The sequence below is a fragment of the Macaca mulatta genome, chromosome 7 (assembly GCF_049350105.2).
Source record: "Macaca mulatta isolate MMU2019108-1 chromosome 7, T2T-MMU8v2.0, whole genome shotgun sequence".
Taxonomy (NCBI): domain Eukaryota; kingdom Metazoa; phylum Chordata; class Mammalia; order Primates; family Cercopithecidae; genus Macaca; species Macaca mulatta.
The window spans coordinates 134,424,838-134,440,882 of NC_133412.1; the positions used below are offsets into that span (position 1 = coordinate 134,424,838).

The window sequence follows — 16,045 nt, forward strand, 5'->3', positions numbered from 1 at the left end:
CCCCACTTCAGATTTCTGCTTAGATGTATCAAGATATATCAAACTTGACAAGTTTTGAATTGAACTCTTCATCCTCCCCTCCTACCCCCAACTCTTTACCTCTGCCCCAATCTCCTCTTGCCATGTTTCTTTCTTTTTTTGAGACAGGATCTCACTCTGTCACCCAGGCTGGAGTGCAGTAGCATGGTCATGGGTCACTACAGCCTCAGCCTCCCAGGCTCAAGTGATCCTCCTGCCTCAGCTCCCGAGTAGCTGAGACTACAGGCACCCGCCACCATGTCTGGCTAATTTTTATATATTTTTTTTTTTTGTAGAGATGAGGCCTCACTATGTTGCTCAGGCTGGTCTCTAGGCTCAACTGATCCTCCTGCCTTGGCTTCCCCTGCGACCACAGGCACGTGCCCTGGCTAATTTTAAAAAGTTTTTTTTTTTTTTTTTTGTAGAGATGAGAGTCTTCCTATGTTGCACAGGCTGGTCTCAACCTCCTGGGCTTAAGCCATCCCCCCAGCCTTGTCCTCCCAAAGTGCTGGGATTACAGGCATGAGCTACCGCGCCTTGTCTCATGCTGTTTCTTAATTCCCTAATAGCTCCCTAGTCCACACAGTTGCTCAAGCCAGATTCTGCAAGTCATCCTTGATACTGTCCTCTTCCTCATTCCCTTCAATCTGTCATCAAGACCTCTCAGTTCTACTTCTGAAATGCTTCTTGAATTCATCTATTTATCTTCATCTCCATCACTACCACCTGAGTCCTGGCCACCATCTTCTCACCTCTGGACTTTGGCAACAGCTTCATAAGTGGTCTCCCCACACTCAGGCTGTTTCTTCCAGTCCACCCCCTAGAGAGAGAAAAAAAATATAATGGGACTACAGGCACATGCCACCACATCCAGCTAAGTTTTTAGTTTTATTTTTTTGTAGAGACAGTCTTGCCATGTTGCCCAGGCTGGTCTTGAACTCCTGGGCTCAAGCAGTACTCCTGCCTTGGCCTCCCAAAGTGTTTGGTTTATAGGTGTGAGCCACCTTGCTTGTCCCTAGAGAGATATTTTAAAACACAAATCCTCATCTTGCCCTGGCTCTGCTTAACAGCCTTCAGAGGCATCCAGTGACCCATAGATAAATGTCCAAAAACTTTCCTATGATCTACCAGTCTGGTCAGTGTGACCACTTTTGCAAGCTGATTTCAGCCACTTTCCCCTTACCTTCCTCAGCTCCAGCCACATACGCTGCTTTTAGTTCCCAAACAGGCCAACCCATCTGTCTTCTCGGGAGCTCTGAATGAGCTGATCTCTCTGCTATTTGCTTCTTCAAGGAAGCCTTCCCTGACCACCCATCCAGTTGTAATACATCACCTCTTGGCACTGTAGGCTTTTCCTTCACTGCACCCTCCACATACATCCTCTTCTATTTGTTGTTTTTCCTCCTTGTGGGACTATAATCCCCAGGAGGGCAGGCACCATGGCCATCTGACTCACTGCTCTGACACCATTGCCAGTCTTGATGGGTACTGATAGGGTGAAGATGGAGTGTCTGGTGTCCTCATATCCCAGTCCTAGGACAGCTGTGTGGCCACCTACCATTTGGGGACTGTTTTCTTTTTTAAAATTAAAAAAAAAATTAAAGTCAACACCCCATGATTCTATATGGGGACTGTTTTCTTTTGGCCCCAAAGTCCAACAGCAGCAAATCCTTTAGTGTCTCTTAAAGCTAGAGTCCAGCTGTTTGGAGGAAAGGGCGACAGAGTTGACCCACATGGTAGATGTGACATCTTCCCCTGGAGCACTAAGGCCAAACGGGAGCCCCCTGGACGTTTGGGAGCATGCTTCACAAGCCCTGCCTAAAGCTAAGGTGTCATTAGAGTGACGTGTTGCATCCCTGCCTTGTTCTCTAAGGAAGCTTTGGTGTTTTTAAGACAGGCCCTCTCCACCTTGGCCCATTGTCCTTATTTGTTTTCATTCTGTATAGTGCTGTTATTACGGGTCAGGCCTCCTTGCACTCATGTGAAATCGTTGAGAACCTACTCAATTAGAAAGTTCTGAAAAGGGCCTTAGAGGAATGGGGGCTAGAAAGATGAACCTGGGGCCAGGCACGGGCGCTTATGCCTGTAATCTTAACACTTTAGGAGGCGGGGGCTGGAAGATCACTTGAGCCTGGGAGCTGGAGGTTATAGTGAGCCATGATCACACCGCTGTATTCCAGCCTGGATGACAACGCAAAACCCAGTCTCTAAAACATAAAAGGAGGGAAGGAGGGAAGGAGGGAAGGAGGGAGGGAGGGAGGGAGGGAGGGAGGTAGGAAGGAAGGAAGGAAGGAAGGAAGGAAGGAAGGAAGGAAGGAAGGAAGGAAGGAAGGAAGGCAGGCAGGCAGGCAGGCAGGCAGGCAGGCAGGCAGGCAGGCAGGCAAGCAAGCTGAATCTGCGCCAAGGGAACCAGTATAGCAAGACAGAATGTAATCAAGTATCTTAAGAGTGGCCTAGGCTTGGCTGGGCGCTGTGGCTCACGCCTGTAATCCCAGCACTTTGGGAGGCCGAGGCAGGCGGATCACCTGAGGTTGGGAGTTCAAGACCAGCCTGACCAACATGGAGAAACCCTCTCTCTACTAAAAATACAAAATTAACCGGGCGTGGTGGCAGGTGCCTTTAATCCCAGCTACTAGGGAGGCTGAGGCAGGAGAATCGCTTGAATCTGGGAGGCAGAGGTTGCGGTGAGCCGAGATCGCGCCATTGCACTCCAGCCTGGGCAACAAAAGCGAAACTCCGTCTCAACTACAACAGCAACAACAACAACAAAAAGTGGCCTAGGCTTTATGGGAAACAAATTGGTTGTGGCTGGCCCTCAGAGAGCAAGCTTTGCGGCATAGCAGAGTAGGCCAAAAGGCCCTCCTCGGAGACAAAATCTGCAGGGACTACGGGGTGGGAAGCATCAGAACGCCCGCCACTCTGATTGCAAATACAACATGGAGTGTTCCTAGAAGAGGCAATTTCTTCCACGTGTATGTTGGGGACAGCCTGTGTGTGAACATTTTCTGCCCTTGCCTCGCAGGGCTGGGTGGACCAGGAACCACCAGCAGAGGAAAAGACTTACTACCTCTTGGCCATGTCTGTCTCCAGAAGAACCGACCTTTCCTGCTCTTTGTGCAACGAGGCACACCTTCCGAGGAAGGAGGGGAACAGGATTTCCATCATTACTACTGCCTTATTAAAACACACACATACACATAACTGTGTAATTAGCCTCTGCAGGAAAGGCGCACAAACAGGATGCGTTCGAGCTGACCCCGGTATGAGCCATCCCTGTAAAGATTAGGAAAAAGAACCTCCCCGCCGTTCGCCCGCCTCCGGCTAGGGCCTCTTGGGGACGGCCCTACAGGGTCACCAGCCCACCGGGGAGGTTGGGAGAGAGGGGGCGGGCGACTCCTCGCTGCGCGGGTTCCTGGCTGGAGCGCCCTCCTCTGCGTCCTCCCAACCTTCCATCCCTCCCCAGGCCAGTCTCCCACGCCTCAGGTGTTTGCTCAGCCTGGGCCACGAACCCCTTCCTTTTTGGCCTGCGCCCGGGGTGGCCCCTAACGCGCAGCGCACGGCCAGACCCAGCGCTACAAAGAGGGCGCGCAGGGCGGTGCAAGCGGGCACTGGACTCCCAGGGGCTTCCGCGGGGATCCACCCACCGCAGGGCCGGGCCGCGGGCCGCGGGCCGCGCGCCACGCCCCCGAGGTCCGGAAGGCGCGGGAGCGGGCGCAGGGGTTCTGTGAACTTGGAACCTGGCGGCGCGAGGTTCTCGCCGGGGATGCGGCGGCGGCGGCAGTTGCTTCCTGGTTTGAAGCTCGCCGAGTGGGGGAGAGCGTGAGCCTTCGGAGGCGGGGGCAGGAGGAGAAGCAGGAGGAGGCGGGGGAAGAGACGCTTGGGGCTGGAGCTCACCGGACGGGTAGCTCCGGCTCTCCGGGGAGAGGAGCTGCCCGGCCCTGGAGAAGGGGCGAGTCCCGCGCGAGCCCCCGGGAAGCGCAGCGCGCTTGGAAGGGACGGTCGGGCCTCCCCGGCCCGCTGAGGGCTCGGCGGCGGGCTCCCCTCCTTTCCACCTCGGGAGGGAGGGAAGGAGGGGAGGAAAAAGTCCCACGGAGGAGGCAGAATGGCCAGTCGAGGGGCGCTTGGGCGCTGCCTTTCCCCAGGGCTGCCTCGACTCCTGCAGCTGTCCCGAGGGCTGGCCTGAGACGGGACTCCGCGTTCTCCCGCTGCGAACCAGCGCGGCCCCCCGGGGCCGGGGCAGCGGCGCCGGCATGTCGTCTGGCACCATGAAGTTCAATGGCTATTTGAGGGTCCGCATCGGTGAGGCGGTGGGGCTACAGCCCACCCGCTGGTCCCTGCGCCACTCGCTCTTCAAGAAGGGCCACCAGCTGCTGGATCCCTATCTGACGGTGAGCGTGGACCAGGTGCGCGTGGGCCAGACCAGCACCAAGCAGAAGACCAACAAACCCACGTACAACGAGGAGTTTTGCGCTAACGTCACCGACGGCGGCCACCTCGAGTTGGCCGTCTTCCACGAGACGCCCCTGGGCTACGACCACTTCGTGGCCAACTGCACCCTGCAATTCCAGGAGCTGCTGCGCACGACCGGCGCCTCGGACACCTTCGAGGGTTGGGTGAGTAGCGGTGACCCTTTCCCTTTGTGTCCACCCAACTCCCGTTCCCCTTATGTTTTTCAAAACTCACCCGGGTCCCGCTTTCCCATCGCTCTATGGCTGAGGGAATTCCCTCCAGACTTTGGTCCTCGTCCAGGTGGCCGCGGCACTGGTGACGCGACCGCGGTGGGTGTGTGCAGGCGCAGGTGTGTCTCCAGGAAGCCAGCCTGGACACGATCCCCTTTCAGGACAGCGGCTTGGCCTAACGGGAAGTCGGGCAGGGGTCCAGGGCGGTCACCCCTTCCGCCCAGTCTATGGGTAAGGAGCTCCAACTTTGAGCATTCGAGTGGATACGTAGGAAAGGCAGGGAAGGAGTGATACGAAAGGGACTTGATTTGGGTAAAGTGCTTCAAGCGCTAACTTAGGAGAAAGCCGTGCATTCTCGCGAGTATTATTCATAATGTTTATGGATACATGTTGGTTCAGCCGCTCAGACGTGCACACGTGTTTCGGCTTGCACATCCCAAAGGTACATGAGCTACACTGGCAGGGATCTGAGCGCCTGGGTCTGCACGTTGGCAGTTTCATTATTTAGCAGTTTTCCAAGGAGATGAGATTTACATATACTTGCAAGTAACTCAGTCAGTCCGAGGTGGGAGTCCTGAGGTATGGGTTTCTGCTGCTGTTGGTCTGAGAAGAGCTGCAAGGACTCCTCAGGAGGTTGTTAACCGCCTTCCCTCCCCACATCACCAGCCTGTGTTCCTGGGTGTTGACGTGTAGCTACCCGCAACTTCCCACTTGCCTCTGCTTTTCACATAGTTCCCATGAGGCAAAATTTCTGCTGTAAATAAATTAAAACTTCTAGAGCACTCTACACGGTGCTAACATGCTTTTACTGCCTAATCCTCACACTGTCTTTGTGATGCAGGTGGTGTCGTTCCCACTTTGAGATGATGGAATGATAATTATAATAAAGTAGTCCGGTTTAGCCAAATGGAGTACGTTATTTGAAGACTCTCAGGAGTTTAATAGTTTAAGTTCTGGAGGGAGTCAGTTTTGAACCCAATATCAGTATTGAAAATCTGTTTGAAATTTACAAGTGGTGAAATCAGATGGATGGTGATGAAGGCTCATTTAGGTATTTATTTTATACTTTGTGGAATTGGTAATTTTACCGTATATTTTCTGAAATTAAAGATGGCTTGTGGAGCTATTCCTTTCTTTTAAATAGAAGTACAAAAACCGTAATGACTGTTTAACCTTAATCGTCAAATTATATTGAGTTAATTTCCCTTCAGCCTGATTTACTTTGTGGCATTTAGAAGTGGGGACTAGAGAGGAATTGCTAAAATACAGTTAGCTATTTACATTTATCCTGTGAATTTCTGGATATGAAATAGAAGTGAATGTAGGCATCCAGATGGAATTGTTGAGTTCTATTATTGTCTGATTAGGAGTTAGGTTGGGCAAAGCTCTAGAGGAGCTCACTAGGTTCTGAAGTATGGTGGTGCAGATTGGCCAATGGCCATGAGAAGCATCTCTTCCTGGAGAGAGCCTAGACTGGTCCTTCTCAATCATCATAATCTACCCACTTGAATCACCCAGGGACCTTTCAAAAATCCCCACTTTTAAAGATTCTAGATAGGAATCTCTGGGCTATGGGACCCCATTACCCATGCTTTTAGGCTCCCCAGGTGATTCCAGCATGCAGTCAAGGTGGAGAACCTGAGGCCTACATGAAGGCCAAAAGATGAGGACTTCTTGGTGTCATAAATGTAGGAAGATCCAGGTTATCTGACTAGGTGGCATGTACAGAGCTGCTTATTGTTCCACTGGATGAATAAAGGATTCGGTGTAAATCAGATTTCAGTATTTATGATGGTCTGAAATAATTACACTTAGATGTTTAATCCACTGGTGGTGTTTTGGAAAACGTGAGTGTTTGGTTGGTAAGGAGGGTCAGCATTTAAATGACCTTGAAACCAATGGGTTTTCATGCATTTGTATGCATCAGAGGGCAGATTTTTTTTTTATGTTGTTTTTAAAAAAGATTTTGGGTATTTTGGAACTCTGAGGATATGGTAGGTAGGATGGGCAGAGTGTTGTTTCTTTTCTTTTTAAGAAAATCTTGTTAAGTAAATATTTGGAAATGTATGGAATGCATGCTTGTTTTTAAAAAAATTATCCTTTATAGGTTCAAAAATGCTTTAAAAAATAGAGATGGGGTCTTGCTCCCTTGTTTACCAGGCTGGTCTTGATCTCCTGGCCTCAAACCGTCCTCCCACTTCACCCTCCCAAAGTGCTGGGATTACAGGTGTGAGCCACTACATCTGGCCCAAAGGTGCTTTTGAAGTTCAGGATTGCAGAAATACTTACTTATCTTTAGTATTTTAAATTGACATGTCTAGTTTATTCAGAGAGTTACATGTGGAATAATTGAATTTACTCCATAATAAATTTATGTGTTGCAAGTGGAACTACAGATTACTGACTTAAAACAAAAACAAAACAAACTCTTGAAGTAGCAGGTTCAAAAAACCCCCAAAAACCTAGGGACTTAGTTTTTGCTAGATCATGAGAAGCTTTTAGCTGTCGATTATGGATGAGAGGATTCAATATGGTTAAGATCTCAATTCTTCCTAAAGTATTCAATAGATTCAATATAATCTCAACCAAAATCTTTCTAAGTTTGTTGTAGAAATTGACAGACTGACTTTAAAATTTATATGGAAATGGAAAGTACTGAGACCAGTCTAAGAATAGTTTTGAAAAAGAACAAGTTGGGGGACTTACACTCTCTGATTTCAAGGCTAACTATAACATGACCATAATCAAGATAATGTGGTATTGGAGTAAAGAGAGTCATACAGATCAGTGGAATGAATAGAAGAGAGTCTAGAAATAGATTCACACATATATGATCCACTGATTTCTGATAAAGCTGCCAAAAAGGCAACTCAGTGGGGGAAATGATAATCTTTTCAACTAATGGTGCTTGAACAACTGGATAGCCACATGCAGAAATATGAGCCTTGACGCTTACCTCACATCATACAAAGACATTATTTCAAAATGGATTATAAACCTAAATGTAAGAGTTTAACTGTGAAACTTCTATAAGAAAACAAAATTGTAGTGACCTTGGGTTCAGCAAAAATTTTTTGGATAGCGTACAAAAGGCACCAACTATAAAAAAAAATCAGTAAGTTGGACTTTATCAAAATGAAAAACTGTTGCTTCCCAGGGAATGTTTAAGAAAATGAAAACCCAAGCCACAAATGGGAGAAAATAACTGCAACATGTAAATGAAAGATGTGTAACATGAATATATAAAGGAACTCTAACAGCACAGTAATAATAAGAAAAATACCTAATTTAAAATCCAACAAATGACTTGTAACTTGTCAAATGTTTGAATAGGCACTCACCTTCATGCCAAATAGCACATTAAAAGGTGCTCAAAATCATGAGTCATTAAGGAAATGCAAATTAAAATCAAAATGAGATCTCAATATGCACCCACTAGAAAGGTTAAAATTAATAAGACTGACCATACCAAGTGTTGGTGAGGAAGTGGAGCACCTGGAACTCTCATATGCTACTGTGAGGAATGTAAAATGGTACAATCATGTTGGAAAATAGTTTGGCAGTTTCGTAAACTATCAAACATATGCCTACCGTATAACTTACTCTTTAGTATTTACTAAAAGAAATGAAACCATTCATACAAAGGCTTGTCCACGAATGTTCATAGCACCTTTATTTGTAATAACCCCCAAACTGGAAACAACTCAAATGTCAACAGATGAATGTTTAAACAATTGTAATTTATCCATACAATGGAATATTACTCAGCAATAAAAAAGATGAACTGTTATACATGTAACAACAGGAATGAATCTCAAAATAATTATGCTGAGTGAAAGAAGCTAGACAAAAAAGTACGATTTCATTTATGCAAAATTCTAGAAATGAAAACGAGTTTATAGTGACAGGAAGCAGATCAGTGGGTGCCTAAAAATGGAGAGTGGAGGTGAGGGAGGTGGATTACAGAGGAGGCAGAAACTTTTAGGGGAGATGAATATTTGTATTATTCTGATTGTAGCAGTGGTTTCACAGTTATAAACATATGTCAAAGCTTATTAAATAGTTCACTTTAAGTATGTGCATGTTACTGTATGACAGTTATACCTGAATAAAGCTGTGGGGAAAAAAAACCAATAAGGACTTATCCATATTTTACTGAAGGTGTTAAGATGCTAGTAAATGACAGAATTTCAGTTGAGCCAAGTCTGACTCTTGAAAACTATATTTTATCTTTAGTGCAGAAAATATTTATGAGAATAGGAGCGTAGAAAAAACGAAATCACAATAAAACAAATTAGTTTCTAATTTTTGGACACAGTCTGATTTTCTAAATTATCACTGTCAGTTTTTTTTTCTGTTGCTTCTAGAACACGTTTATTTTGCATAATTTCTCTGGCTTCCAAAAACTGAAGAATTGCCTCTGTTTAAAACCTATTTTCTTCTTTCGTGTATTTGCTCTCGATTTGCTGACCTTCTAAGTGGGGACCAGCATCTAATGCTTAATGCAGAGTGCTGGGGACATGGGGAGGCAGGAGGAGCTAGAGGCTGCGTCATGGAAAGACCTTGGCGCCCCCTCAGGAAGGAAGGACCGGCTTGGCAGGATCCCAGGCTGTTTTCCTGGTTCAACCCTCTTGAAGACATTGTGTTCTCGGCAGCCTTGGAGGGCCGCTTTCTCTCAATTTCTCAGTGAGGTACCTGTTTTGTAATCAGTCCTGTCAGGTGAAGCAGCCAGGTTACTACTGGACAATCATGGATTATCTTTTCCCTTCCTTCCTGGATCCAGGGGTCTGAATTTATAGCACCAAAATTCTTCCAGATTCTCTATTTAGTGGTTCATTCTGTTTTGTACTTTGTAGTGCAGTTATTCTCATGATTGATTTTTTTCTGAGCCAATTGGAAGGAGTGTCTAACACTGACTGATCAACCCACTGTGTTTAAGGGGAAAAACATATTTTAGAATCTTGAGGGAGTTTTATTTCAGTGTATGTGAATTGTATTGGCTATGTAGCATCTTCATTTTCATTGTAAGAAGAAGTTTGCTGCAGTGGGACCAGCTGCTTCTCATCACAAACAGGTTGTGGCTCAGATATTTTCCCCTTTGGAGAGCATTTTCCTGGCCACATTATTATTTTGTTGTCTTTCATTGTACTCATTCCTCTCTCAGATCATTTTGTTAATGAATTTGCTTATTATACTTTCCTCCAGATTACAAATGGCTTGAGAGCAGGGACCCACCTCTCTTATTCACTGTCCTAACCCTGGGACAATGTCTCATACACAGTAAACATTAAATATTTGTTAAACCAAATTTTATGTGATTGGGGGACAAGTAAAGTATAAGTACTTTGGGAGCATCTTGCCATCTTTCTAAAAGAAATAAATGAAAATAGTTGAGGAGTGACTGGATGAACGGTATTCCTCTATTAAATCTATCAGTGACATACCAATATGTGCTTGAAAGACTGGGCCTAACTGCTGAGTTCTTTGAAGATGGTAATGGATTGAAAACCTTGTGTAGGAAAAATTCCCTGCTCTTACGTCATTTTAAAAGACTATGATTTTAAAACTTGTAATACGTTATAACGTTTTTCACTTGTAATTTTCATACCCAAAATGTTAAAGTCAGGGCAGAAGCAAAGACATCAACATTTAAAAGGTTGTGCCTCAGCCTTGGAGAGGAATGAGGTTGGTGGGTGGAACGTGAATCATTTTATCTTATGCAACTCTTAGTGAAGTTTTGGTATGTAGCAAGTGTTTAGAATGGTGATTAGTGGTGATGGTAAAAGTGTGCTGCATTTTTATGAGAAGAGTAGCATTTGTGTAGAATAATAGAGGTGCCTGGGATTTTTGATAGTCCTTTTTTATTTAATAAAGCAACTGAGGCCAGGTGCTATGGCTCGCATCTGTAATCCCAGCACTTTGGGAGGCCAAGGCAATAGGATCCCTTGGGCCCAGGAGTTTGAGACCAGCCTAGGTAAAATAGTGAGACCCCATCTCTACAAAAAATAAAATTAGCTAGGCACGGTAGCACATGCCTGTAGTCCCAGCTATTTGGGAAGCTGAGGTGGGAGGATCACTTGAGCCTGGGAAGTTGAGGCTGCAATGAGCCATGATCATGTCACTGCACTCTAGCTTAAATGACAGAGCAAAACCCTGTCTCAAAAAAAAAAAAAAAGCTGAAAAAACAGTCAACTAGATTGTGTTCCCCTTTTGTGTTGACTTCTTAGCTCCACTTTATTAGAATGTGATAAAAATGAGGCCTAAGTGGAAACTCAATCCCTGTCCGTTGTTTTTCACTCTTATCTTACTCTATCCAAAATAGTCTTTCTCAGTTGCCAAACCAACAGTCATTTCTTTACTTAAAATTCCTCTGTGGTTCTCCACTGCTCTTAGATAAAGTCCAGAGTCTTTTTTGTTTGTTTGTTTGTTTTTTTTTTTGTTTTTTGTTTTTGAGACGAATCTCTCTCTGTTGCCCAGGCTGGAGTGTGGTGGCACAATCTCGGCTCACTTCAACTTCTGCCTCCCAGGTTCAAGCGATTCTCCTGCCTCAGCCTCTCAGTAGCTGGGATTACAGGCACGCACCACTGCGCCTGGTTAATTTTTATATTTTTGGTAGAGACAGGGTTTTGCCATGTTGGATAGGCTGGTCTCGAACTCCTGACTTCAGGTTATCTGCCCGCCTCAGCCTCCCAAAGTACTGGGATACAGGCATGAGCCACCACGCCCAGCCAAAGTCCAGAGTCTTTAAGTGGTATAGGATGTTCTCCATGATCTGTCTCCTGTTTTCCTCTTGAGCCTTTTCTCTTACATTTCCCCAAATTACCATGAGCTTCTTTCAGTTCCTCAAAAGGAGGAACTCTTTGCTTTGCTGATTCTTACTTGTGCTTCAGGTCTCATTGTGGACATTAATTACCCAGACAACTGTCCCTGATGTGCCAGTCTGGGTTTGGTCCTCCTCCTAGTGTTCCCTCAGTATCCTGAGATCTCCTTTGCCGCTGTCTCCTCCAACCTGAAAGAACGGACGTATGAATGGATTGGCCTCTAATGGAAGCGCGTGACACTGGTCACAGGGAGTTCGGGGTGTAGTCGTTTGAGTGATTGACTAAGATTCATCTGCTTGGCTCTTGTGGTACTGACTCTGACAGACTATTACATGTTTCTATTTGAAATGCCAAGCCCTAGGTGAGCATCCAGCCACCACTGAGCATGTACAGAGTACCAGGCATTGTGCTCTATCCTGTAAAGTCAAGTGGACGGGACACACATGACCCATTCTTTCATAGGTCTTGTAATTCCAAGAGCGAGGGAGATTGGGGTAAAAAACAAACAAAAGCAACTAGTGAATTACAGAAGTACTTACAGGCAGGTAAGCCCCTGGTTTGGGGAGGTCAGGAACATCTTCCTGGAAGAAAAACAAAGAGCTGGCTTTTAAGGACCCAGCATAGAGAGCCACAGCCTGCTTCAGTTAAATGACTGTAAACAGTCTGCTCAAAAGAAGAAAAGGAACTTCTGACCTGAGAATGTTTTCCAGAGGGACATCTCAGATGCCCTTTTGGAAGGTAAATGTTCCTGACCCACAGAAATGTTTCCATCTTTGGGAAGTTTGGGAGGGAACTGTTTCCATGCTTGTGAACAGATGACCTGCAAAACAACTTTTGACTCCGCAAAGGCAGAAAGTGGGAACACTATATTTGAACGATCACATACCTTAAGTTTTGTATAGATCATAAAATAATCATAGATGTTGAAGCAGGATCATCATCTAATTTGGAACAACAAAAAAAGCCTGATAGCTCTTAGACCTGCAGGCAGCCTGTAGGTATATTCATTTGGCACAGATGTTTTTAACATTGAAACTGAAGGCATTTAGTGCTGTGGTGCTCCAGTTTGCCACAGACCCCACCACTCCCTGTTATGAAGCCAGCTCTCTTGACTCATTACTTGCTTGGACCTGGGACATTTTTAATTTTGTGACACTATAGCTCAAGCCTTTGTTTTCAGAATGTGGGAACCAAAGTTCTAGCCAAAGCATTACCGTTGCCCTAACAGGGGTGTCCAGTCTTTTGGCTTCCCTGGGCCACGTTGGAAGAAGAATTGTTTTGGGCCACACCTAAAATATGCTAACGCTAACGATAGCTGATGAGCTAAAAAAAAAAAAAAAATCCTCAAAAAAGTCTCATAATGTTGTAAGAAAGTTTACGAATCTGTGTTAGGCTGCGTTCAAAGCTGTTCTGAGCTGCATGCATTGCAGCCCATGGGCTGTGGGTTGAACAAGCTTGCCCTAGCTCATGAGAAGTGTCATATACATACATTTAATATGTGTTAATATCTATCTAATCTATATCTACAAAAATATAGATATGCTTACTTAGATTTATTTAGATATGGAATATTTATTAATTTATAAAATACATTAGATGTATATTTACTTAGATTTTTCTTACATAAATATTTGTGCCCTAGTATTTCAGAGAAAGCTAGCTTACTAGTAAATATATGGGGAGTTAACTTTTACCGCAAATTACTATTGTGTTAACTATACAATTTAAAAAGAAAGCAAACTGCCAGGCTGGTGTGATGGTGTGCATCTGTGTCCCGTCTACTGGGGAGGCTGAGGCAGGAGGATTGCTTGAGCCTAGGAGTTCAAGGCTGCAGTGAGAGCTACAATCGAGCTGCTGCTCTTCAGCCTGGGCAACAGAGTGAGACCTTGTCTCAAAAAAAGAAAAAAAACAACAAAAAACCCCTCTTTTTATTTCAGTATGCAACTCCCAGCAATATGGGAATGCTGTACTTTAATGGGAGTCAGGAGAACTGGGTTCAAGCTGTGACCTTAGGCAAGCCCCTACTTATCAGGGTCTCCTTTCCCGGTTATATTGTGAGAGGGCTGAGTCTCCTTTCCCGATTTTATTGTGAGGGGGCCGCACTGAGTGATCTCTAAAGGCCTTTACATCTCTAAAGCCTCTGCTTCCATGTATTAGGCAATTACATAATTCCTTCCCTTTTGGAGTAATTGGTTTGGTTTAAACTGTCAAAACGAATAATGTGTTATCAAAGTTAGTAACTCCTAAGAACTAAATTGGTCCAAATCTACATTGCTCAGAGTTGGAGAGGATTTAGCTCACATCTAAGTGACTTGTATAGCATTGCTAGTGATGTTGGTATTATTTTCTTGGTTTAGAATCAGCCTTAAGGAAATACATTTCAAGCCATGCAGTTGTATTTCTTGGTTGACGCTAAGGCATTCCTTGCTCTATGGGATAGTTGTAAGTTATGTCCCTGTTACGTCAAGTCAGAGAGAGACTGAGAATCCCACTGTTTTGCTAGAAGCCATTCTCACTAGTATGGCAATTACAACATTATTGTCCCAAAGCGTCTGTAGCCCCCAGTCTGTGTATCCACCCAAGGTGATGACAAATACTACAAATCACTGTAGGACAGACGTTTTAATTAGAGGGAGGAATGAGCCCAAGGGTATTGACTACGGTAGTGTTTAAGTGCTATGTTAAAGAATTTTATGAGACAGGAAATTTTTGTTGAGAATCATGGTCCTATCTGGAGATATTTATCAAGATTATTATGTTAGTATGCTTCTGTAGCACCAGTAAATTAGAGCAGTATCTGTCAAAGCACATAGGACTTTTGTAGTAGAAAGCCCACTTAATAAGAAGCTTACCAGCAATGCTTTTATTATGTACTGCCTTCCCAAAAGTTCCTTTGATTCCATGTAAGTTTTACCCTTGCACATCTTTGACCTCACAGGGAGAGAAATGCTTAAAAGTTACCAAAGATGTTTAGTTTGTGCTTGTGGTAAAAAATTAAGGAATTTGCCAGAGCATAAAACCTTGGTCAACATGAGCCCTGTCATAATTGCATTAATAAAATAAGTCATAAAGGCCAGAGTGAGCATATTCTATACCTTGTCCTGTATTTCCCATTTCAGACCTAGCCTCTGTTCTCCAGGCACTTAAAAACCGCAAAGCTGCATATTTATTAGTAAGTCACAGCTGTCCCTTGTACTTGTATAGCTCTGTCTCTCCACTTCTCATGTCACAAGCACTTAAATATGATACAGTGCCCTCTTTCCTTACAATGGGCTTTGGTTTTTGCATCTGTGATGTTGGAGGGCTGGGCCCCTTGAGCTCTCTGGTCCTTCCGGTGTCAGAGTTTTGTGGTTCTGGTAATGGTTCCATTGGACAATGGAAATTCTGCTCCCTTCTGAAATATATTCAGGAGACTTCTGGACTTCTGATACTCAGATTTGTTCTGGGCTCTGAAATTATTTTGGGAAGCGCACCCAAAAGTCACACGTGTATTAGCCTAATTCCATAAACAGAATACATTTATTTATTTGCAAGCTGTGGGCCTCTTAGATGCTTTAATGTAGATTACTGTTGTTTAATTATGGTACAGAAGAGTTGAGAGCAGATTCCATCTAAAGCAGTGCTTTTGAAACTGTTGTTGAGCCCTAGACCCTTTTAGTGATGATGAGAGCTGTGGAGCCTGTTTCTGCAAAAATGCACGTATGTGCATATTGATGATATTCTGGGAACAATGTCATCAGATTAGTAACCCTCCTAAAGCCTTTCCTAAACCTAAAGGACACAGGACCTCAGGTTGAGAAACGTCAGTTAAAATAAGGCTTTTATTAATTCCTAACATTCAGGGTGTGGTTCTGGTGTTTCCTTTGTATTTGAGGACATTTTCACTTCAATTAATTATAGAAAATAGTTACTTAGTAGAAAATAGGAGCTAGGAGCCACACATTTTAGAGAAAAAGATGTTCTTAAAAATGTGTTCTCACTTATGGCTCCTGGTGAAATATACTAGATGATGACCCATTTTAGGACCTATTTGGTTGTGTTATTTAGGCATTTTCAAAAGCCTCTATTTTTTGAAAGAGTTTCTTTGAGGTTTGCAGTAGGTGCAAACTTAAAAAAACAAAACTAGGACAGTTTGAGTGACCCTGGCTTAGTATCTTTTGTTAATATAAACTTTTCCCTTGTAAAAAGAAATAGGATTCATCTTTTTCATATACTTTTTCTTAAAACATTCACCCTCTTTTTGAGCTGCAGTGGGCATTATGGTGCTCTGCTGTGTTAGTCTAAGACAAAATGATGAGATTGGTGAGGCCTACCTGATCCTCCTACCCTTTGAGCCCCAGTCTCCTATGGTCTGAGTCCCCGTGACCCAACAGGTTTTTTGGTCCTCTCTGGAATTCCAGTTCACTCGGCCAGCATCTTACAGACAACCTGATGTTGGTGGAAATTGAGCTGAATGGAGATTGTCCACAGAGCAGCCCCCTAGCTAAAGGTAAAGTGAGAAGCCAGCTCTCTAGACTTCAGGCCAAG

The 16,045-nt window shown here is 44.5% G+C and overlaps 1 protein-coding gene across 7 annotated transcripts in view; it reads left to right on the top strand.

Annotated features, from left to right (window-relative positions):
• Positions 1-3,888: 3,888 nt before the first annotated feature.
• Positions 3,889-16,045, top strand: part of PRKCH (protein kinase C eta) — a 233,293-nt gene continuing 221,136 nt past the window's right edge. For 5 of the 7 annotated variants that reach the window (XR_013396298.1, XM_077941097.1, XM_077941098.1 and 2 more), the window contains exon 1: positions 3,889-4,928. Coding sequence is in view for 6 of the 7 variants with exons in the window: in XM_077941097.1 (XP_077797223.1) it covers positions 4,269-4,928 (660 nt within the window). In the remaining variant the exon portion in view is untranslated. The remainder of the gene's footprint in view (positions 4,929-16,045) is intronic. The other 2 variants (XM_077941099.1, XM_015143833.3) reach the window with 1 other exon arrangement.